At 40.1% G+C, this 23,897-nt stretch overlaps 3 protein-coding genes across 5 annotated transcripts in view; 2 read left to right on the top strand and 1 right to left on the bottom strand.

The window, feature by feature from the left end:
• atad2b (ATPase family AAA domain containing 2B) overlaps window positions 1-5,966 on the bottom strand; it is a 100,328-nt gene extending 94,362 nt beyond the window's left edge. Inside the window, exons 1-8 of the mRNA XM_022194688.2 lie at window positions 5,469-5,966; window positions 2,791-2,957; window positions 2,469-2,500; window positions 2,220-2,367; window positions 796-895; window positions 570-699; window positions 306-455; window positions 55-130 (exon numbers count right to left, since the gene is read on the bottom strand). Coding sequence (XP_022050380.2) covers window positions 55-130; window positions 306-455; window positions 570-699; window positions 796-895; window positions 2,220-2,367; window positions 2,469-2,500; window positions 2,791-2,957; window positions 5,469-5,567 — 902 coding nt within the window. The 5' untranslated portion in view covers window positions 5,568-5,966. The remainder of the gene's footprint in view (window positions 1-54; window positions 131-305; window positions 456-569; window positions 700-795; window positions 896-2,219; window positions 2,368-2,468; window positions 2,501-2,790; window positions 2,958-5,468) is intronic.
• Window positions 5,967-10,061: 4,095 nt separating this feature from the next.
• Window positions 10,062-22,934, top strand: ubxn2a (UBX domain protein 2A). The gene is made up of 7 exons (XM_022194698.2): window positions 10,062-10,201; window positions 10,562-10,624; window positions 12,509-12,623; window positions 12,939-13,048; window positions 16,984-17,121; window positions 19,227-19,388; window positions 20,086-22,934. The coding sequence occupies exons 2-7, from the start codon at window positions 10,581-10,583 to the stop codon at window positions 20,267-20,269; spliced, it is 753 nt and encodes a 250-aa protein (XP_022050390.1). The 5' UTR covers window positions 10,062-10,201; window positions 10,562-10,580; the 3' UTR covers window positions 20,270-22,934.
• A 120-nt stretch (window positions 22,935-23,054) lies between these two features.
• mfsd2b (MFSD2 lysolipid transporter B, sphingolipid) overlaps window positions 23,055-23,897 on the top strand; it is a 33,580-nt gene continuing 32,737 nt past the window's right edge. For 2 of the 3 annotated variants that reach the window (XM_022194694.2, XM_022194692.2), the window contains exon 1: window positions 23,065-23,429. The gene's annotated coding sequence lies outside the window, so the exon portion shown is untranslated. Of the gene's footprint in view, window positions 23,430-23,897 lie in introns of all 3 variants that reach the window. The other variant, XM_022194695.2, reaches the window with a different exon arrangement.

Raw genomic sequence — 23,897 nt, 5'->3', positions numbered from 1 at the left:
AATGACACATCGTACACACATTAGGGATTTTTTTTCCCACAAATTTCTGCCCACCTTATATGGCTTCTCCTTGCTGGGGATCTGTGGGTGTCGAAAAGCGACGGGTTGCTCTGTTTTCTGTTCACAGGCTCTGGGAAAGCAAACACAGCGTGAGTGGTGGCTGCGCAACAAGATCTCTGAAATTGGTTTCAAATGTGATTAAACATTGAGAAAAATAACTCAATAAATGGACAATCTAACTACAGAAACACAGAGAAACTGCATTTCAGTGTGAGGCTTGTTTAAAGAGAAATAAACTAACTAACCAATAGGCGGTGCCTCATATCTCTGCACTGTCTTCCGCTGCCTCAGGTTGTACGGTCGGTCATTTTCCTCTCCTGCTTCTTCTGCTTCATCTCCTTCATCATCTTCATCGTCATCCTCTGCATCCTCCTCCTCTTCCTCGCCGTGGGATTCTGAAAGTTTAATTTTCAGACTTCAGTCAAGAATATGACTGTGATTTTAAAATATTTCACTAAAGATGAATTCAGTTAAAGCCATTTCATTAAGTGTTCATGACAGAAACAGACCTTCCGTCCCTTCCTCCTCTTCCTCCTCCTGCTCCGTCTTGCTCATGACTTTGTGGTGCGCCGGCATGTTGAACGTGCTCCTGCGCATGGATTTCCTGCGTTTCACCCGGGAATACATGTCCATGTTTTCCTGAAAGAGCAGAGCCTGGATGTCATCATCTCACATCATCAGACAGTTGTACTTTTCAAGCCCTGGGCTGAGTGTTAACAGCAGCGCTACGCTCACCTCCTCAGTTTCTCCGGTCCACATGCGAAGTCGCTCCACCTCTCGGTTCTGCCTGATGCTGCTGATGTTGTCCATCTCCTGGAGAACAGCCTCAGCAGTGCTGCACATAAAAAGCAACGCACAGCATGACACAGTGAAGACAGCTTTACAAAAGCTCAACAAGAGCAATCACTTTTGTCAGGGAAGGGTTCATGATGAGCAGCCTACAGAGCGGTGCTGGACAGTGACATTTTTGTTGTGTTGTCTCTCAAACCCAGCATCTGAGCAGACACTGAAGTGCTGACTCCAGCCTCTAATTTGAGAGTGTTTCCACAGTTTGTCAACAGGAGGTCAGGATTTGTAAATTCACTGTTGCGCTGATCAAAAACTGTTTAACAAATATGGATACCTCGGTTTACGAGGTCATCGACCTACGGCATTTCATCGTTACGTCAGAACTGGTTACATGGAACTAGTTGATGGGCGTAGCGGACGAATGTATCGTCACATGGCGCTGTAAGTCTGACTCTTTGGATGGCAGTGCTTCAAAGAAAAGGAACGCCATCTCCACGGACGTGAAAGTAGATAGAATAAAACACTTAGAACAAGACATTGATCAAAGTCTTTTATGATTTCTGACTCCTCAGTGCTTCAGTTTGCCGCTGCCTGGTGATGAAAACCTGCAGGAAGTTTCTTGGACCCATTGTGCTTTTTCAATGTTTCAGTTCAGGACATTGATTGCCTGGCAGCAAAAGCTCTAATCACAGCCACTCTTTGCAATAAATAAAATGTTTAACATTCGCTGGTTTACCATATATTAGTAATTCCCACAGGTAGAGATTTTACTAGTGTTGGAGGGTGATGCAGCGTGACTGATGTACATAGAGAGGCTCCTGCAGTTCAGATGGGGAGAGCGTAACCAAGCTCACTTTCTGAAGCTATTACAGATGTACCCAAAACGCATAATAAGCGGTTTGAATGCAAGAATTTACTGAACCTCACATGCATTAGCAGACACCAGCTGGGCAGTTTTCACAGAGAAGCATTTAGTCTCCACGCAGTTACTGCAACTCAGACCAAAAACTAGTTTGAAAAGAGGGAAATATGGTAATCTAACGTCGGATTTAGCCAAGTTCTCCCATCACAGACACCCAGACAGACGTGCTAAATGTCGGACACAGCAGTGCAACCAATGATAATCTTTGCACTTGCCAGCTTTTAAGTCCAGCAGAACACTGTGCCAAAACCCAAAAAAATTGCAGCAGCCGCATTATATTTCATTTAAAAAACTTTTTGGCTTCCTCACACTTTTCACAAGTACATGGAGTCACCTTCCACATGTTCCAAAGCGAACAAAGTATGTTGGAGCTGAATTGGATATTCACATTTGCCGCTTCTCCTCTCTTCAAAGCAGCATTTCAAAGACAGATGTCAGTATTGTGTACCTGTTGACCAGCTGGTCAAACAGCAGGCTCTGATTGAGGTGTTCAAATTGGCTCTTCTTCACCCGGCAGCTCCTCTTCAGCTCCACATGGCCGTTCATACGAGAGTGATCTCCCCCTCCGCTCTCCTCATTCCGGTGACTCATATGGGCTGAAGCATGAGCAGAACATAAAACGGACATTTAATGCTCAAGTGTGGCAAATGCACGTGGTTTAAAAAAAAAAAAGAGACAAACTGAAGCATTGCATTACCGTGCCCATTCTGCATGATACGTGAGGAAAGCCTAGAAATAGAAGAAAAAAAAGTGAAAATATGAATGAAATCTGCACAAAAGATGAAACATATATCACATATAATACTGCTCAAGAACTTAAGTTAAAATTTGCTTGGCTCACTTATAATATGGCACGAAAAGACTGAGATTTGACTTGACAGGCAGTGACAGCAAGGTCATCTAAAGCAACTCTGGACAAGCTTTTTGACTTTCACACAACTTTGTTTTCACACAAAGTTTACATATGCAAAGTTTGGAAATACATAGGAATTAAGTAAAAGCTGACAACGCCGGCTGACCTGGTGTGGTAGGTAGGAATGTCCCAGCTGACCCTCTGGCTTTTCGTCTGAGGTGACGGGGAGGTATCACTGGAGCTTGGCTCAGAGGCTGTCTGCCGCCGGGTTCGCTTGGAAGAGGGCGCCAACCGCGGGCTGCTGGGACTGCTCGCATCACTGTTGGTTTCCTTCTGTTGAACAAACACACACACAACGCCACAACTTCAGAGAGTAGGAAGGTGAGGACACGAGAATGGTAAACAATGAGAACATGCAAGAAACGGAGAATGAGGATGCCAGATACAATGGCAGCATTTCACAGATGTCTGCATAAAACTTCCCGCTGTCAATCAGTGCACAACACTGGAATATTAAGCAAAAATCAAACCGGCAAGATCAAAGATTTTTAAATCAGAAGAAAGCAGGAACGCCACATGGCAAAACCGAGGGGGGAAAAAGTATTATAATGAGACAAGACACCTTGTACCCAATTGTTCCATGAATTCTGTGAATCACAACACGGCACCAAGCAGACACATGTCCTTGATGCGCGTGCCCTTCACAGCTTAACTTCCCTGCTGATATGAGGAGCATATCTCACTGTTGTCATAGGCAACTGTCTGCAACGCCGGCAGAGGGGTTTGTCTGACTGGCTGGGTAGATGGATGCAGCCAGACTGAAAAGTGCAGGATGTTCCTACAGCCAGCAAATGCACAAAGGTGGCTTTAAGGATGCAGCTTTAAATCGTCTCTTCGTTTAGGACCATTTGCAAATACTGTCACAAACAAACACTAACGATTAATCTATCAAATACCTCTTTGGTTGATCAAACAGTTATTTAATCTGTAAACTGTCTTGACAGAGTGAAACATGACAATCAGTGTCTCCCAAAGCCCACAAAAACATACTGAAAAGTCGAAATTCATCCACAATGCAAAGATATTCAGTTTACTGTCTGAGAGGAGGAAACAAGCCCAAAGGTATTTACACTGAAGCAGCTGGAATCAGAGAATTTTGACTTATTCTTCATAAAAAAAATCCTGAAACCCCTTAATCATTTCTCAAAATAGTTAATGATTAGTTTAGTAGTTGATAACTAATCAATTACATGTTGCAGCTCAAGCACAGAGATGAGGAAATGGGTGCACCTCAGAATCACTTCCACATTTAGGTCATTTTGCAAGCGCTGTCTCAAACAGAGCTGCAATTAAGAAATACTTTCATTGTTGATGATGATCAAGTATTTTCTCAGTTAATCATTTTCAGTTAATCAATTAGTTGTTCAGTCTATGAAGGACCAGTGTTACCAATTAGTGTTTCCCAAAGCCTAAAATGACATCCTCAACATGTCTTGTTTCTTCACCACGTAAAAATATTCAGTTTACTGTCACAGAGGTGGAAAGAAACCCAAAAATTCACGTTTAAGAAGCTCTAGTCAGAGATTTTAGACATTTTCTTTCCTTGCACAACTACAAGATTGTGATAAAAACAGCCATTTATGAATAAACAGATAAATCCATTATCAGAGTAACAGACAACTAATCAATTAATCATTGTAGCTCCTGTCACAAAGCAATGATTAGTCCTGATAACATACAGCAAACTGGCTGATTACTTACTGCACAAACGAACATCAGGAAATTTTGGAAACATGTTAAGTTCTTTGAATTTTTTTTTTATAGTTTTCAACAGCAAACCCCTTCAATCAATGATCCAATTATCATGTCACAAGTTAGCCTGATTTAAAACACACTGGACTGGACTTGAGTAAGGAATTGCTCGAAATTGTTGCACCACAAACAACCCATTAAAACTCAAAAAATGTGCTAATGACTATCGATAAATTATCCAAAGGAGGATTTATATTGTTCGTTTGCGTTTAAGTGCTGCAATAATCGTAAATCATGCGGAAATGCAGGACCCAGCGCCTTGCATAATCTCTATGTTTACATTTTGAGACAAAGACTGTCAGACTGCTTGTAGGTCACACGATCGGAGTCAAAACTAAGCACATCTATTGGGTGTTCAGGCAGAAGCATACAGTTCGATAAAAGTGCATTTGTGTATTTGAAGGGGTTGTTGTAAAAGCAGCTTGTACACGGGTCTTTGGGGTATTTACAACAGAAAGTTCACCAAGTTCAGACTTGCTAAATACGGGACCGGAGCCAGCCAACTGTTGTGAACCTGGGACTCCCTTCCCCCACTGTAAGCTAGCTGTCGGGCTAGCTCTAACATACAACCATTAGCTTCTCTAACGCTTTATCTCTTCACGTTTTGGGAAAATAAAGACGCCGACACCTCCAGGAGGGCGACATAAAGCAGTGTTAAAAGCCCCGTGTCAAAATTCCAGTTGTCTTTAATCGGGGGGCTAATTTGCGGCGGGAACGGTAGAACAAGTCAGCCGGGTAAAATTGCCAAACACAAAGGGAACTCAACTTGGAGCTAGCCAGGAGTTCAGATCGCTAGCTAGTGATCTGACAGCTGTACAAAACGTTCAGTACCGCTGACACGCACACGGATTGCTGCATTCAATCATTTGATTGTGTCCCTTCGTGGCTGTGTGGGTGTCAGTGTCGTTAGAGCTCGCGTTTTGCTGGGAATAACATTTCGCGGAGCACCTTGAGGCCACGGCTACAGCTAGCTAGCCAACTAGCCGGAGCCAGCTAGCTCGCCGGACCGGCAGAGAAAAGAAACCGGCTTACATGTTCTTCAGGGCTCCTCCCGCGCCTCGACGACGATCGCGTCCTGGAGGAGATGAAGGGGCCGCTGGTCGGCCGTGAGCTTTTCCTCGTGTTCACCATGTTTTTTTTCCTTTTGTCTGCCCTTACTGGATCTCTCTAGCCGGCTCCAAACACTGGCTCAGTGAGCGCAGCATCGAGGCGCCATTTCTCTCTCTCTCTCTCTCTCTCTCTCTCTCTCTCTCTCTCTCTCTCTCTCTCTCTCTCTCTCTCTCTCTCTCGGGTTGTGTCTCTCTCTTTCTCTCTTTCTTTCTCTCACTTGGGTTGTAAGTGTCTCTTTCTCTCTTTCTCTCTCTCTCTCTGCCTCACTCTGGTTGTAAGTGTCTCTCTCTATGTCTCTCCCCTCTCTCTCTCTCTTCTCTTGTAAGTCTCTCTTACTCTGGTTGTAAGTGTCTCTCTATCTCTCTCTCTCTCTCTCTCTCTCTCTTATTCTGGTAGTGTGTAGCTCTCTCTCTCTCTCTCTCTCTCTCTCTCTCTCTCTCTCTCTCTCTCTCTTACTCTGGTTGTAAGTCTCTCTCTCTCTCTCTCTCTCTCTCTCTCTCTTATTCTGGTAGTGTGTATCTCTCTCTCTCTCTCTCTCTCTTACTCTGGTTGTAAGTGGCTCTCTTTCTCTGTCTCTCTCTCTCTCTTACTCTGGTTGTAAGTCTCTCTCTATCTCTCTCTCTCTCTCTCTTATTCTGGTAGTGTGTATCTCTCTCTCTCTCTCTCTCTCTTACTCTGGTTGTAAGTGGCTCTCTTTCTCTGTCTCTCTCTCTCTCTTACTCTGGTTGTAAGTCTCTCTCTCTGTCTCTCTCTCAGTGGTTGTCGGTCTAGTTGGCAGCTGCATTTATTTTTTGCTCTCTGCAGCCAATATTCTAGTTACTACATGGATATTATACAAATATTACAATGACAGTGACAGTTTAAGTGCTGACACGATGCTATGCGGTAAAAATTGCAGTCCACAGTGGGACTATTCACAGTCAACTCGGAAACCGCAGAAAGCATGCACATTAACAGTAAATAGGGTCAGCTGGGGTAATTCTCCATAATTCTCCTCGTGACTATTAGATGTAGAACATTTTAATGTCAGGTCTATTGATAGTGCCCTACTTAAATTTGAAAGAGCAGTGAAATCAGAATTGTTCCATTCAACTATGATAGTGTAATATTTTGACAGTGAGAAATAAGTCATGGAGAGGTTTTCATGTGCCACTGATGTGCCACATGACTTCCAATGTCTACCACTGTAGTTCCACATAAAGCCACAGAGGTGCTACAGACTCACCAAGAGTGTCAAAGACTTCCTCAGACTGTCATTAATATGCCACAAACTAGCACCAAGGTGTCACATGACTACCACTTAAGGATCAGTAGTGTGCCAAAAAATGCCACATGACTACCAGTAAGTTGCCACTGAGGTGCCACTGACTGCCACAAACAAAGACTGCCACTATGGTGACACAGACAACCCATGAAGTGGCACAGACATTCATTGAGGTGCCACATGACTATAAATGAAATGCCGAAGACTGCCATTATGGTGACAAAGATAGCCAATGAAGTGTCACATGACTGCAACTAACATGCCACAGACTGTCACTTAAGGGCCAATGAGATGCCATAAGCTGGTACAGACTACCACTGAAGTGTCACATGACTACCACAAAGTTGCCACGGTCCGCCACTGAGGTGCCACTGACTACCACAGACAGCTTCCAAAATGCCACATAACTGCCGCTGAAGTGCCACTGAGATGCCACAAGCTGGCACAGACTACCAATAAAGTTGTACTGACTACCACTGAAGTGCCACTGACTGCCGCTAAGGTGCCACATGATGACCGCTAAGGTGAGACTGCCACCCATGTGACACAGACGTGACACTTAAACCCCACAGACTGCTGAATTGAAGTAAATTGCTCCTCAGGTGTCATAAACTACCACTGAACTGCCCCAGACTGTGGTTGTTTCAGTTATTCGGCGTCATACACATTAAACATGCACAGCTTTGCCATTGAAACTGGGATACATCCCATGATATTAGAAATAATCTTGCTGAACAGAAACAGCTTTCCATTATGACACCAAGTTTCATGTGCATTTCCCCTGTACTGTAACTCTGAAAATATTCATAGTATGGAGGTAAAATTTTGCCTGACTTCCTTAAATATACTAAAATTATTGTGCAAATATTCTGAAGGTGTCGAGTGGGAGGCACTGATTGATTTTTCCTGGGCTGACCCTACAGCAATTACGGAACCTCTGAGAATCTGCAGCACACCCTTTGGCAGAGCATCAAAAACTACTGCATACTATTCTGGCGAAGAGGATAAAGAATTAGACATATAAATCTTGGACGGTATCTGTTGGCTGCAAATAAGTAAAATTCATAAGCTTGGAAATAATTCACGAGAGCCATTTTTACTGTTACTTGAAAAGCTTTTTGTGAGTTAAGTCAAGGGCAGAGGGAAATTGTATTCACTGGAAGATTTTGGAATTCTTTGTGATCTCAAAGCATGTACTCTGAGATACTGAATTAATAATAATCCTTTTCTACTCTTGATGGGTTTAGCATTGCTCTTTACCCTGCACTTCATTTTCATTTTGTCTCCACAAGTAAAACCGGCATTTTATGCGGTGCCTTTTCTATTCCTGGCTTGGCTGACGATGCAACTGTGCTAGCCATCTGTTTCACATTTTTGGTTCAAGCTATGGCTTCAACCAAAAAAAAAAAAAAACACAAAACAAACATTGTTGAGAAAGTCTTTGTTTTCTTGGAGACCTTGTGGCATTGTGTTTATATGCATACATGGAGCTGTCAAAGGGATGATCTATGATTCAGATGCAAGAAAAATGAGCATCCCCACCTCAGAAAACATAAAGTTGATCTACTATGAGGTTTAATGGTTTAAAATAAAGGCTAAAAAGTAATATATTTTAAATTGCATTGTTTTCAGATGTCATCGATTGAAAGAAAAAACTCCAGATTTTGTGTGAAAGTATTATTCACTAAGAAGCTGTAAAGAGGCTGCACATTTAACATGGCTCAATATGTTTATAGTGTGACTCACAGATGCCACAAATCAATCAGTCACATTTTCAACATCTATGTGGATCAAAATCCATTCCATTATATTAAAATTGCCACCTGCTACATGAATTTTGAAATTTTCTTTACATAAAATAAAATTAGCCATAAATTAACGCAGCAAATGCACAAGTTGGTGCACAAAACTTCACCAGAATGCAACAAATTTGTTGTTTCATGCTCAAAGTTTTCTTGAATGTGGAGCCCCAGACCCCTCCAGTAATCCAAAAAACATGTATTTCTGCTAATCATTCTAAAACATTAAACACAGGCGTCATGTTAACAAGTGGCACTGTGATTACGACAGTGCGTTCGGCATCCAGTTTGCTCCTAAGTGGTGTAGCAGATCTCAAAAGTCTAGGAATCCCTTCGACATAAAAAAAAAAAAGTTTTCAAGAAAGTATTAGGTGATAATTGTCCTAGACTCTTTAAATGTATTTTGCAGATTGAAGTACAGCATTCAGCATTGGAGCAGGTATTGGCAGGCCGGTTCTTTTATGAGTGGAGGAATCATGCGTAATGATGTGTTTAAAGTGTGAGAATGTAATCTGCGTGGAACTGTTAGCACACCAGAGAGGAGGCTGGTGTTGCAGATGTGCTCGTAATAGTTTTATTGCAGCACAGATGCACCATGTGTGAGCGCTTAAGACAGAGTCAGCCAGGACATCACAGCTTGAGGGAGTACATTTACTCACATACTGGACTAGAGTACAGATTCGAGTATTTTCTTTTCAGGCTGTTTTCTACTTCTACTCTGCTACATCTCATATTCTGCTTTTTTCTTCTCTACATTTATCTGTCAGCTTTAGTTACTTTAGAAATTAGGATTTTTGTACACAAAATAAATGAAAATAAAAGATAATATGCAATATTTTGTTATAAATGAAAGCACCAAGGAGTGTTTTGAAGTGTATTTGAAAAATTAAGTCAGTTAATCCGTCAGAGCACTAGGACAGCATTTCTGTTTCTTGAATTGTTATAAACCAAACAATCAGTTAATAGAGAAGATAGTTAGCAGATGAGTCAATAATGAAAAGTGCACTATAATTATAAAACAACATGTCTGTCTCCTGTGCTCATAAAGTTTGTAAGTGCAAGTATAATGACACATTATGTAATAATAATAAAATGATATATTCCAGCAGAAAAGTCTTAGGGGACATTTTATAATACGTAATACAACATATGTTTCTCATGGTACTGACATGCTTTATCTTAAGTAATATATTGAAGACAGGACTTGTACAGTAGGATATCAGCATCATATATATGTGTGAAGCTGATATATTGACCCAATTATATATATATATTTATTATTCTGTTTGTTGTTTTTCTGAGTTTACTTGTCTTATTTTCATTTATTTTGTTACTTATGCATAAAGTTTAAGAATCTATATTTTTTTAATTTCTTGCATGTTAGATCATGTTTACTGTTTTAATTTTAATGCCGTGCTATTTTTAGATCAACACAAATATATCCCTGCCGTGTGTGTGACGCTGTGCTGAGCTAAGCAATTTTACGACAGCAGCGAGGGGACTTACGGCGCTGTTACGTCACACATTGCTCAGCAGAAGAAACTTATGGCTGCAGATGTGCAGACCGGGATTAACGGAGCCGACGCGGACTGGTAAAGCACCGTTTGACCTCTGTCTCAATACGTGCGTGCTAAAGAGCAGCTGCTGTGTGTGAACGCGCGTGTTTAACCCGGGTTTTCTCGTGTCTGAGCGCGTCCACGTTCCTGTGACGCCCACTTGCATAATTGCCGTTCAGCGCCACAGGCTGCTGGTTGTTTGGTTCTGATCGATGAGCTCTTTTAGAAAAAGACTCGATCAGGTTGTTTTTAGGACTTTAATCGTGTAGACACGTGGCTGGCAGGGAATAAATGTTCAGAATGAGTAGCAGAGATGATCATAAATGTTCAGCAGCGTGTTTCTGAAGCTGCCAGGCCTCATCTGTGTGCGTGCGTGTGTGTGTCGTCTTCTCTCAGATGGAAAACACAAAACATCATGAAGGAGATTGACAGTGTGGGGAGTGAAAAGGATGAGCAGTGGTAAGTGGCAAGATATGTATTTTTAAATTAATTTATAATATTTTTATGTATATTTATTGCAAAACAGTATCATTAGGATAATTTGAACCACTTTATTATTTCTTAAATACAATATTAATGTAACCAATTAAATTTATTAGAATTTAACAATAATATTTGATTCTTTTTAATTTTGGATTTCATACCAGTTTACACATATATATATATATATATATATATATATATATATATATATATATACAGTTTATGTTTTGTGAAACAAATTGTTCTTATTATTATTATTGCCACATTTATGTATTAATTATTTCCTTAAAATTACTCTATTTATGCACGATGTTAACTCTTTTCGGAAAATGTGTATTTATGTTTTTTAGATCATAAATTTTATTACATTTTTTTTGTTTGATTCAATAGTTTTGGATCACTTTTACAATTTTTTAAAAGTGTTTATTTACTTTCGGCTTAATTCCTTGTTTTTTCTTTTTAATATTAAAACAATTAAATAAAAGAAGTAATATCAAGTAAACTGTTTTGATTTTACAACATTTTTAAGGAATAATGTCAAACTGTTCAGATTTTTTTAAATGCACACTTTTGGGGAAATAATATTAATAGAACTTTAGAATTTTTTTAAAAGTAAAACTGTTTTCATACATTTTATAAAGGTTTTTATTTCTTCTTTGAGAAACAGCAGCAGAAGATTTGGGTTTTTCTGGATTATAACAGTGATGGTGAAAACAATTTTCAGGTCCTTTGCTTCAGTAAAAGCAGAAACGTCACATTGTGAAATTACTCCACAACTAATAGAAGTCCTGCATTCAAAACTGTACTCAGGTACTTCGGCAAACTTTGCTTAGACTTTCAGAAGTACTTGTCCTGCAGTTCTACATTCTGTTTTTGAAGCACATTGCTGCTGATTTATTGTGCAGGTTGCATTTTTATTGCTCAAGATGTTTAAGACTGAGCTGTTTTAATTACACTCAACAGAAATATAAACGCAACACTTTTGTTTTTGCTCCCATTTTTTATGAGATGAACTCAAAGATCTAAAGCTTTTTCCACATACACAATATCACCATTTCTCTCAAATATTGTTCACAAATCTGTGATAGTGAGCACTTCTCATTTGCTGAGATAATCCATCCCACCTCACAGGTGTGTCATATCAAGATGCTGATTAGACACCATGATTAGTGCACAGGTGTGCATACATGTACATGTGTGTACATGTATGTACAGCACTTTAGGTCAATCGGTGGTTGGTAAAAATGCTATGTAAATAAAGCTGGATTGGATTGGATTGGAAAATAACAAATTGTATCTGTGTCCGAGAAATCGCTTTCAACTAAGCTACCCGTTACAAAAACACCTTTCAAGGAAGTGTGTTAATTCCAGATCACATGACCTGCTCCACATGATGTCATTTCCTCCTGAAGAAAAGACTGGCCAGACTCCAAGACTTTCTGAGTTATTTAATATAAAGTAGTGTGTGAGTCAAGTGTGGATTTATGTCACGTCAACAGGTTTACTACAATATCTTTATAAATAGCTTTCAATTTTACTCAGTTGTATATATAATATTTAGAAGAATCTTTGTGTAAAAATGTCATGTGGTGTTTCATTGTAGGCGGCCATGTTGATTTTGGGCCTGAAAACAGCAAAAAATGTCAATTATGATTAAAAAAAAAAGTCCTGCAATTATATATTGACCCTAAAGTATTTTGAATGAGAAAATAATTTGACTGAGGAGTGACTTTGAAACCTATACTATTGTATTTTGATTGATTGAAACTCATCACTTTGAGCCTCTGGACAATACCGTGAACCTTCAGGTTGAATTCAGTAAGAAAGATAAACAGCTGAACACTTCTGTGTCTCTTAAAGGGTTGTCAGTGAGACAAATGATGAAGAGGAGGTTCCAATGAGCCGCAGTTTCTCAGTTGAAGACCTCCTTGATGAGGTGGAGAAGATCTGTTACGATGCCTCAGGGACTTCAAAGGTCAGAGACACTTTCACCTCACCGAATCTAATCTATGTTGAAGTCCATTTAGCTGAAGTGATTAATTGATTAGTTGTCAACTATTAAATTTATTGGCAACTATGAAAGTCAAAATCCTCTAATTCCAGCTTCTTAAGTGTGGATATTTTCTGGTTTCTTTGCTCCTCTATGACAGTAAACAGAATATTTTTGGGTTATGGACAAGAAAATGACATTTGAGGACATCATTTTGGGCTTTGGGAAACCCTGGTGGACATTTATCACCATTTTCTGACATTTTAAAGGCCAAACAACCAGCTTCTGCCTTTATTCCAGGTGGAGATGGTGGTGAGGCTGTGGAAGGACGGTTTTACTGTCAATGATGAGGACTTTCGAAGCTACTCTGTTCCAGAAAATCAAGATTTCCTGGATGCCATTAAAAGAGGGTGAGTTTAATTGTCTGAGCCAGAAAATCCTTTGAGTATTAAAGGTGTATTAAGTAAGAATTCTCTGCCTTAAAGCACAAAAGGATCCTCATATCTTACGCTCTGGTTTGGGTTTTTAAATTAATATTGGTGTCTCAGTCAAATTGCTTCAACGAGTGCAGACCGGCCAGAAAGGATTGTTGCAATAAATTGCTTTTAAAGTGCAAATTGTTCTCGAGCTAATGGAAAACAAGTGTTACTTTCATCTCCAGACTTTTCTGTAATCACAATTATTTCAATCAATATTGAAATCATGTTTATTTATCACAACGACTGATTGATTTTATCTGCAATTTTAACAGAGCACTACTTTCCCTTCCATGTTGTGCTACAGTCCTAATATTCAAATCTGCATCGACATAGGACTTCAAATAATGTTCTGCTGAAGTCAGTGCATCTCCTGGAGGCAAAATATAAATGTAATTGTACCCAAAATGCCTCATTTGCTGAACATCTCATTATCCGCAGACACTACAATTTACCAATGTCCCCTAAACGCCTCACATGCAGGTTACAGTCAGGCGTGAACTAACCGTGACGTCACCCGTTGGTTTCAACGCCGAGAAAATGAAGCCCGGATTTTGCTACTTCCTGGTCGCCATTTTGGATTTTTTGGAGCCAGTGATGTAAAAAGCGTCATCAAACAGGCTGGACCGGAGAGCAACTAGGGGCAGGACCAGTCAATGGGACTGTCAATCAAGTATAGCCACGCCCCCTGGCTCCGCCAACTTTAATGATTTATTTAAAATTCAGTATTGATCTGTTTTAAGATCGGCCACCTGATCTCTCATTTTGACCATGAAAACTAACGGGAAAAAAATCCTGAGCTGTAGAAAATCAGTCTATCAAATTTTATTTTTTCCAAAAATGAATTGGGGTCTATGGAGCAAAAGCTTTTTGGAGCCAATCCTAGCGGACGGCGTGATATTGCAAGTTTTTGACACTTCCGGGTGGGCTTCAATTTTGGAGCCAGATGCTACGTCCATCTTTATATGCAGTCTATGGTTACAGTGCATGCTCGCTAGGCAGCTGTACACAGAGACGCTTCTAGTCTCCATTCAGTTACTGCACTGAAGCAGCTCAGACTGGTTTATGACTAACAATAGCTTTGAATCGTGGGAATGAAGGTGTTTTAATATCAGATTTGCTTAAGTTAAAATCAGGAGACTTCGTCTATACGGGTTGTTTTCTATGAGCGTAGCATTTTTTTCAACATAGATATTGCAGACTATCACATTCATTTAAATGTGGGAAGCCAAAATCGCAATTGCCAGGACAGTGTGGGGTACAATTCTTGAATAATTTTAATAATTAGCACTATTGTCAATAACTAATCGAGGAATCGCTAATACTCCTTGAGCACAGTAGACATGTAACCTGTGCTAATGTCGCTGTTGCAGTCAGCAGGCAAATTATTATTCATGTAGGAACGCAATCCTAGTCATTAAGCATCACAGCAGGCTTTGTCACAGTGCCCATTGCTAGCTAAACTGCAACAATGCTCTCTTCTTGCCAACATGGAGCTGTCAGTAGTCCAAATGTTAAACAATAGGAGGCTTCACCAGGTGGAACAACCAGGTGCTACAGCTGATCCACAATACATTTTCTTATATGCATGCAGAAAATAGAAGTTTTCAACATGTTTTGGAGCTTGTGGAGTCACAGTCCACTCTATCCTTGCCACACTACATTTCAGTTGTTGTTCTGCTGTAGCTTTCCTAAAATTGACATTAAGAAACACAGCTTGGATGCAGAAATGCAAGGTTTTTTTTCTTACTGCACTGCAGAGATATTGGGTTGTCAAGCATGTACACTGGATTGATTTTAGTAACTTTACTGCACTTGAAGAGTGTATCATCCTTGAAATAGTATTGGATTGGGACTGAGTATCAGCAGAAACTAAATATTTAATGACCTGGATTGGAAAACAACTTGTTAAGGATGTCCCAAGTTAAAACCGCTGACCCGACCAAATAAAGTTTCATAAATACCAAATAACTCTTTCTTAAAGCATCCTTGCTTTTCCCTAAAATGTTTCTCTCTTTCTTTTATTGACTAGTCTTATAGAATCATTTTTAGACCTAGACTTACTGGCTTTATCAATCAGTTAAATATTTATATGGACGATTAATCGACTAAACGATGAAACGTTTCTGCCCTCTGTAGTCGGCACCAGGAATCCTAGTCACTTAAACTAATCATTAATATTTTATTAAAGCATAGCGCGGGTCAGCTGAAGCCCTGGCTAGACGCAGTGAACTGCTGGCTGGGCTGTTGTCTCCTTTATAAGGACGTTTGGGTGTTGTAAATCAGCAAGGTGATAAGTAGCACAAATGACATCTGGTAAAACCAGCATTATTTGGCGGTCTGTCAGTAGTTTGGTCTAGAAAATGAAAACGAGGTTTATTTAGGCTGTGTCAAAATAAACAGAGATATAACCACTTAACTGGAGCAATCTGTAACCACATTCAGCACAGGCATGAGAATGTTATCCTGCAAGTTACTAAAAAAAGTTATTTCTTAGCTTTTAACTTTCAAGTGACTTATCGTTATGTTGTATGACACTTTGTGCATCGTTCATATGCACAAAACAGAGTGTCACACGTTTTAAATACTCTTTAAGGTCAAGAAGAGTATGAACAACGATTTCAAATGGCTCTGAATTTGTTTTTTGCGATAATATTAAAATTTGTTGTTACGTTTTGAAAATTGTTGTTAGGAGCATAACTACTGTTCAAGTGACAGAAGTCTGCTATTCATACATAGGTCACGTTTACATTATTGTCCCTTATAGTGTCATTGAGACATACAGGAAAAGCCACATATGTACATATTTGCCATGAGATTGGACAGTACATCATGTGACATACAATGCTTGCGTTCAGAGTTTTTATGGCACCACATGGCTGAAAAAGATCCGTGTGGTCCAAGAGAGGCTTTTTTTTAAAATTGTGTAAATACAAGTAAAGTAAATAAATAATATCCTTTAATTTGTAATAGATTTTTTCTCAGAGTGCACAAGTTTGACTCTGCTCGGTCTACAATGTCGTGTCATTTTCTGTTTTTAACCTAATTATATTTAGCTATGTGACAGCCGGCGTTGGTTTGTCTGTCTGTTAGCAACATTCCTCAAAAACGGACCAACGGATTTGGATGAAATTTTCAGTGAAAGTCAGAAAAGACACAAGGACCAGCTGATTTAGATTTTGGCAGTGATGCGGCTTATAGTATGTTTCCGAGTCCCATCAATCCCTGCTGCCCGCTACATATTTAGGTTCCATGATTCAGTATCTGTACATAATGTACACATGCATAGCACACACGTCCAAGGTCATTTTGTTTGTGGGTACATCTATAGTGTCGTGATTTCTGCCATGAATTTTTTCAAGATTTTGTCCGTCGGAAATGATACGACTGAGCAGACTTGGCAGAGTACTGCGCTCACTTATTTACGTGATTAACTCTTTTCTCCCTACATTAACACTTAACTCCACCTCATTCTAAATTTCAACTTTCAATCAACTCTGAGCCTCATGTGAGCTCTTTTCTGCATGAACTAACTTCAAAACAGCACAAAGGAACATTTAGTCACCGAGCGTCTGATTAATTGAACCCTTTGGGCTCTTTGAGTTTTAAAGTCCAATATCTCCAGCACAGGTCAGAGGTTCTACTTGGGTCACATTTAGCTTCATTTCTGTCTTGGATCAATTCATCGGTTCGCTCTTACAGCCAAACCCCATCAGTCTCCAGAGAGGAGCTCAGCAGTAAAGATGTCCCTCCTGCAGTCCACCAGCAGGCGATGGAACATAGATGAAGCATAGCGCTCATTAATGCAGCTCATTTGTCATGTTGATCGATCTGACTAGACTCCAAACCTGATCTTAACTCCGTCTCAGGGAGCTTCCGGCGGAGTGGGAGAGCAGAGCAGAGGAGGAGGAGCTGGAGATCAGCGTGGAGGATCTGACCGAGGAGAATTATGTTCCCAAGAAGAAGGCCTTTCACCCCTTTAGTGGGCGAGGATACCGACTGGGCAGGTGAGAGACTGTTGTTGTGGAGGTTATGAACTGTGACGGTGTTGTAGCCTGAAGACACCACAGGGAATACTTTCCAAGTGTTTGTCATATCTGTGTGGATGCGTGAGGACAGATGTTGTCAGAAGTGTCACAACTGTGGAAGATTCAGTCATGAAACATTACAGGTGTGCAGTCGAGATCAGAATGAAGGCCGGATTCATGGATTGTTGGTGTGAGCCGACCCGTAACTACTGAGTAATAATGTAGTAATAAATACTGAATCATTACTGCTGTTAGACTACACTTTATACCCATGTCTCACCTCCTTTTATACCTTGCAGTGTCATGCTTTCTGACTGCTTGAACACCTGCATATTCATCTGTTTGTTTCCGCATGTGAGGCCGATTCTCTGGAGACCAAACGGCGAAATGCAATGTTGGATTATGATATTTAATAAGTAGGTCATTTCAGTTTGATGGTCGCTCGGATTTATTGGAAGCTTCCACAAATGAGGGGCTAAATCAAATGAAAAATGAGACTTAACAGGACATCCTGCAAAACAGAGAACTTTGGGAAACTGGTGGTCATCGATGTAGTTTGGATGAGCTTTTTAGAGAATATCACAGGTTTGGGTTGGATCTTATTATAAAAGTGACCAAGCAGCGTTCTGACTGAGTTCTAGTTAGAAGTTAACAGAACATTGCATTTTTGCACATGCAGTAGTGTATTCTTCCACCATGTTTTCCCCTCTCTACCACTCTCTCTGACTCTTACTTAAAGCAAATTAATTCTTTCATTATCTGAGAACACAAAGATTCGCGTGTTGTAAATTCTGTAGCTCACCCAATTCTGCGAGCATCCCAAAAATTTGTGACCGTGTGGACTGTCCAGACTGCCAGAATTCCTACTTTGCATGTGCCAGGAAAGCAACTGTTGTTTAAAACGGAAATTTGGTCTGAGGAGAAACTGTGCGAGGTGATTCTTCATCGTCAGCTTCTTTAGAATTCATCACTGAAAGGGTTGGAATTGAAGTTGTTGCTGCCAGGTTTTTGGAGGTGCTTTGATCTGTACACGCTTTCCATCGATGGAGAAACACAGCAGAGAGTCTTTAGTTCTCAGATATCCTGTACTGTGTCTGTCCACTGTGCTCGACACATTAACACGATGCTACTGTGTAATCTGTAAACAACTGCTGTCTACATGTGTTTTTCTGTGTAGGTGTGATATGCAGGACAATGCAATCATAGATAGATAGATAGATAGATAGATACTTTATTAATCTTGAGGAAAATTGAAACCAGCGTGTACCTATTGTAGTTTAAATATGTTGAAGAAATTTCATTCTTGGTCTGTGGAAGTTTGCTGTAGTGGGGTGTTTTTGGTATTCTGGCACACACTGCGCTGCGCCTCACGTCCACGTCGTGAGTCACATGACATGCAATACAACTTTATTAACCAGAACAAATAAATCAAACAAAAAATAGACTAAAAATTCTTATTTTTACCAGGACAAAATAACCAAAAGTACATCGGAACAACTATTCTAACACTGTTTTCCAAAATAAAATGTGCTTAATGATTGTAAAATGACCAACTTCCTGTGTTGTCATGGCAACCTAAGGACTCTTAAAAGGCATCAGCTACAATAAGTGTAAATATGAGTGTGATTGTTTGTCTCTATATGAAGCCCTGTGATAGACTTGCGACCTGTCCAAGGTGTCAGCTGGGATAGACTCCAGCCCACTGTGACCCTAATGAGGATTAGTCGGTGTATAGAGAATGTAGAGTTGTTCTGCCTCAAGTTTCAAAGCTACTGTACCATCAGTCCTACCACCATATGACTTTACACCACTAGGTGTCCTCCTAAATCCAGGTATGAAAAATTTCCAGCAGCAGATCTGACCAAGCAGACAGTCGGCCTCCTAAACTGAGAACCTCAACATTTTCACAGCATCACTGCATGAATACCAACAGCTCCAGTGAGTCCAAATAATATCTGGCAGTCTATACTTCCTGTCCTCACACCTAGCAGCTATCACAGTGAGACCATTCTCTCTGCTCCTGCTGTGCTCGCTTCTCACTGGCGTTTAATCTGTTCTTTTATTTGATTCCTGTCCATTCCCAGTGTTGCACCCAGAGTTGTGGCCAGGTCACCATCTGTGCACGAGGACGGAGAATCTCCTCCTATTCCCATGGTAACACTAGACCACACCCTTCCCGTTACCTCGCTGCAGATCTGGTTGGCTGACGGCAGGAGACTGGTGCAGAGGTTTAACCTATCGCATCGGTGAGTAGCACCATCCCAAACGCACCGCTTCACCTCACATCTCCAACCTGCCGGCCTGACGTCAAATATCAAATACAATCTGCATGCTGAAGACGGAGGAGTCTGTGCGAGGAATATCTTGGCACTCTCTGCTCCTCCTGTGCTTGTCTGTAAATCCCGTAATCTCAAGCAAAGCAGGGAAAGAAGTAGTTCAAGGGATGTTTGTTGTAGCTCTGGAGGTGGAGGGGGGGGTTTGTTTTAGGATTACGTAATGCTTTGTTCTAGTCTGCTGGAGTTTGAAGGCTGAAGGCATGGTGCATGTTAGATCCCCTGCCACAGTGCATGGGGCTGCAGAAAACATAATCTGAGATGTAGCAACGGCGTGGATCTATAAAATCCCCAGAGAGGGATTGCGTAACTCTGATGCAGCATTTATATAACAGGGTTAGGAGCTAAAAGACAGCAGGGCCTGGACTCCTCCAACCCTCAGTGTGCGAGGGCTGCTATAGGATTGCTTGTATATGTCGGGCCGGTATTAATAATAGATGATGTTACTAGTATAGTGCTTCAGAGGGAAATCACGTGGCATGATAGGGAGTAGAGTATTTGACTGGGAATGCTCTGCAGCTGAATGAGAGCAGACATGTTCAGCGGGGAATATTTCTGCCTTTTATTATCCGTTTTTTTCCTCGATCTTTTATTCATATTTCTTTTCCAGGATCCATGATGTTCAGGATTTCGTCGCGCGCTGCCAGAGGAGCTGCCCACCCTTCGTCCTCACCACGTCAGTTCCTTTCCGAGAGCTCGGCGACAAAGAGTTGAGTCTGGAAGAGGCGGATTTGGCGAACGCCGTCATTGTCCAGAGACCCCTGAACACACAGGCTCCGTTCGGACACTGCTGACCAGCAGGGCCTCATAAGATTCACTCAGCACCACACCATTGACACGTCACCAACCTGACAGCAAAATCTAATCCTCCTACAACCTCTAATGTTTCTTTCTTCACTCTGCAGTTCGTGCTGCATTTAATGATTGTTATTTATGGGCTATTCCATCTCAAATCATCAGGCTGCCACTGCTCAGCCATCTCTGATTTGCTTGAAGCATTTCCATAATTAACTATGGATATTAATAATGGAAGATTTTAGAGTGATATATCAAATACTTTCTGAGAAAGTTTTATTTTAAATGGCCATTGAGCCTCTTTCAGCACATATTTCGATGATAGTTACACTGAAATACATTGCCAGTCTCCTCCAAGCAAAGGTTGATACTGACAAAATGTGGTCCAAAAATGGAAAATATGTCCCTGTTTGGAAAAGAATCTGGAGAACTAAACTCCAAATCTCTGTTCTACTTGAATTAGGCCTCTTTTTCTGGTACATCTAGTCATACCTACTCAGTCAGTTCTGAAAGTTCAATGAAAAAAAAATATTTTTTTCATTTTTGTGGCCAAGTATTGGATTTTTAAAGTATTCTATGTGATTTGTTTTGTGTTATTGTGACATGCAGCTCGAGATGGTTCAGAAATAATCACTAGTCGACTTCTGCACGATCGAGTTTTTTTTTTTTTTTTTTTGTTATGTATGCTCAAAAAGATGTGACTTTTTCCCGTATTTCAACTCGCCCTCAATCCGAGATTATTTGACCTACTTGTCCAGTTCAGATTCTGTATCAATACATGATAAAAATAAGAGTGAAAAATTCAGTTTTTTATCTTTCATAGTTGCTGAGATATTGTCGTTCAAACAGCCTCAAATGTCAGTGTGCTGCAAGTGGGTCGATGACAAATTGTTTTAGTTGCTAAAATGTCAGACATGTCTTTATAAAGATCCATAATTTATGCTTTAAAAATTTAAGGCAAATCAGAAATAGTTGAGCAGAAATGGTTCTAAAAATGTGGTGGTTTGAGATTAAATGACCCTTATAGTGTTTAGTTTCTCTCATAACCTGAGCACATGAAAACCAGGTACATGCATGGGATAGAAATGGTGTTTCCGACCATAAAACCATCCCCATGAGGCGGCTTTTTTCCTCTCTTGTGATCAAATGCAGTCCTGTTAGAATCGCTTGACCCTTTGTTCATTTTCTCCACCCACAGTCTCCGCCTTGTCTCTGACCCTCTGAGGAGACCCTGAGATGTTGGACTGAAGCAAAAATAACACCAGAGTCTGGAAATACAAGTAGAAGTCCTGCATTAAATGTTGTAGCATGAAAATATGCTCCAAGTACTCATGCAGATGCAGAATACTCCTTTACAGAATAACATTTGTTGTATATTTAGATAATAATCATTGATGTATTCATGTGTTTGCAGCTGGTAAAGATGAAGCTGATTTTAATATTTACAGATGGGTACTTCTAAATTCCCCTGTGCCTGGGGCATCAATACAATTTCATCTTTATCTAATAATAAGCCAGGACTTCTCACCTGTAATACATCAGAATTTATTTGTTGATTATATTTAGTTCTATTAATGTGAACATGAAAAGTAACTTAAGTTGTCAAGTAAATGTAGTGAAGTGGAAGTATAAAGGAGTGTGAATACCCCCAAACTGTACTTAACTAACTTGCAATACTTGAGTAAATGTATTTAGTTACTTTACACCACTCCTCCTGACCTATTTGCAGAAATCACAGAGCATGTTTCAGCTCTTGAATGATGTTGATGACGACCCCTTCGTAAGGCAAGTGTCATTTATTGTATTTTGTTTCTTCACTAACTGGTGAAAAACTAAATTTTGTTCGTCAATTTTTCACTTCCTCTTTACTGTACTCTCCATGACTTTAGCCAGCTAAACATATTGGATTGAAAATAACCAAAAAAAAAAGAATCCTTCAGTGTTTCATTTCATTTGTCGGTTGCTGCAGTAACCGATTAGCACATCTAGAGCCACTCCCCATATTCAAAATGTCAAAAATCACCTTGAGGATGCTTTTCTGCTCACACTGTTTTCTGGTTTTCATGTGCACCAGTTTCAGTTCTTTCCTTCTCTGTATGGGATTAGCTAATAGAGATATTTTCACTTAACCGAGGTGCTGCTGAGGCGCTGTGGTCCATGTTTACTTTGTCTTCTTCTCCCCCGGAGGACAGTGTTTACCTGCCAACAGAAAACTCCCCGAAACTGCACAAAAAAAAAAACTGTGAATCCAAAACCAGTGCTGTCTTTCGTGCAGATGGTCGACCATCTGTCCGTCTGCAGCATGTCCCCCTCCTCACTGCTTCACGCTCACCAACACCAAGCAAGTCTCTCAAGTCTTCCCAAAGTGTGATCACCACTTTCTCTGCACTATTCACAGCATCAATAAGGGGCTTATATAAGTTTACAATAATATATATATATAAGGAAAATGTGATGTTTTGTTTGCACACTGTTAGGATGTAAAAGAAAAATACCTTATTTATGTTTGCCTGGATGTTTGAGTGTAATATCTCTTTTTTCTTCTTTTATTTAAGGGATTGGGGAGTTAAGAATGTTAAATGTATGTTTTTTTATTTGATTGACTCATTTAAGGACATATCACAAGGTCAAGGTATAATACAATAAATATCCTCCTTAAAGTTATTTTTTGTTTGTTTTTATCCAGATGCAAATGTGGTTGGCAGAGGTGTTTTGTGTGATCCATTCACCTAAGCTGTTGTTTGACCTAACAAGTGACTAAATTCACTTCGTTTGCTTTCCAGGTTAGATTTCCAGACAGCTTTGCATCACCAAAAAGGTAAAGATGTAGCCAGTTAAGTGATGGATTTCCATCTTGAACAGAGAAAATGATGAGTGGAAGAGCACAAATCGTTGACTTTGGGTTCAGATGATGATAAAAGTTCAGGTAAAAGCATTAAATTGACGGTAAACATGACAAAATGCAGCACCGTCTTGACAGTAAATGTCCCAAAAGTTCAATCATGTTGAATTTGATCACATTTAGAATGAATCGCATTGCAATCAATGATTTAATTCTGTTTTTCTGTTCATTTTATACCTCTCACATCCCTTGTAGATTACAGTGCTGCAGCAGTTTTGTCTGGACCCTTTCTTTGTGGAGTTTCCCTCCTTGCCCGTGTGAGTTTTCTCCCTGGGTGTTTGACAACGAGCTTTATTAGTGCACCTCAGTTCATGTTGTAACACAACATCTGCGCTGTCATGACAGATTTAATGGGAATTGAGATTAAGGAGGGAGACAGGATCCACTGATGAGGAATGATGACTTCACAGTGGTGCTTGTTGAGGCACTTGGCATGAGAAGCATTTATCTGATGATGTAAAGTGTAAACAGGGAGATGTTGTGGTGAAACACTGTAATCAGCACAACTGTGAATATTAGCAATAATTAATATAAAAGTAAATAGATGAAATAAGTGCATTTTTCAGCATTTGCCAAAAGACATGAAATTAGCATCATGTTATTTTAGATATTTCCTAGTGATGTAACATGCAAGTTATGAAAGAGCTGACACTTTGTGAAGTATAAAAACTTAAAACATATATTTACATATCAGTTCATGTCCAGGACATTTACAGTATTTTCAC

Source organism: Acanthochromis polyacanthus, chromosome 16 (assembly GCF_021347895.1).
Source record: "Acanthochromis polyacanthus isolate Apoly-LR-REF ecotype Palm Island chromosome 16, KAUST_Apoly_ChrSc, whole genome shotgun sequence".
In the NCBI taxonomy this organism is placed as follows: domain Eukaryota; kingdom Metazoa; phylum Chordata; class Actinopteri; family Pomacentridae; genus Acanthochromis; species Acanthochromis polyacanthus.
The sequence above is the reverse complement of the archived record's forward strand: the minus strand, read 5'-3'. Positions and strand labels throughout refer to the sequence as shown.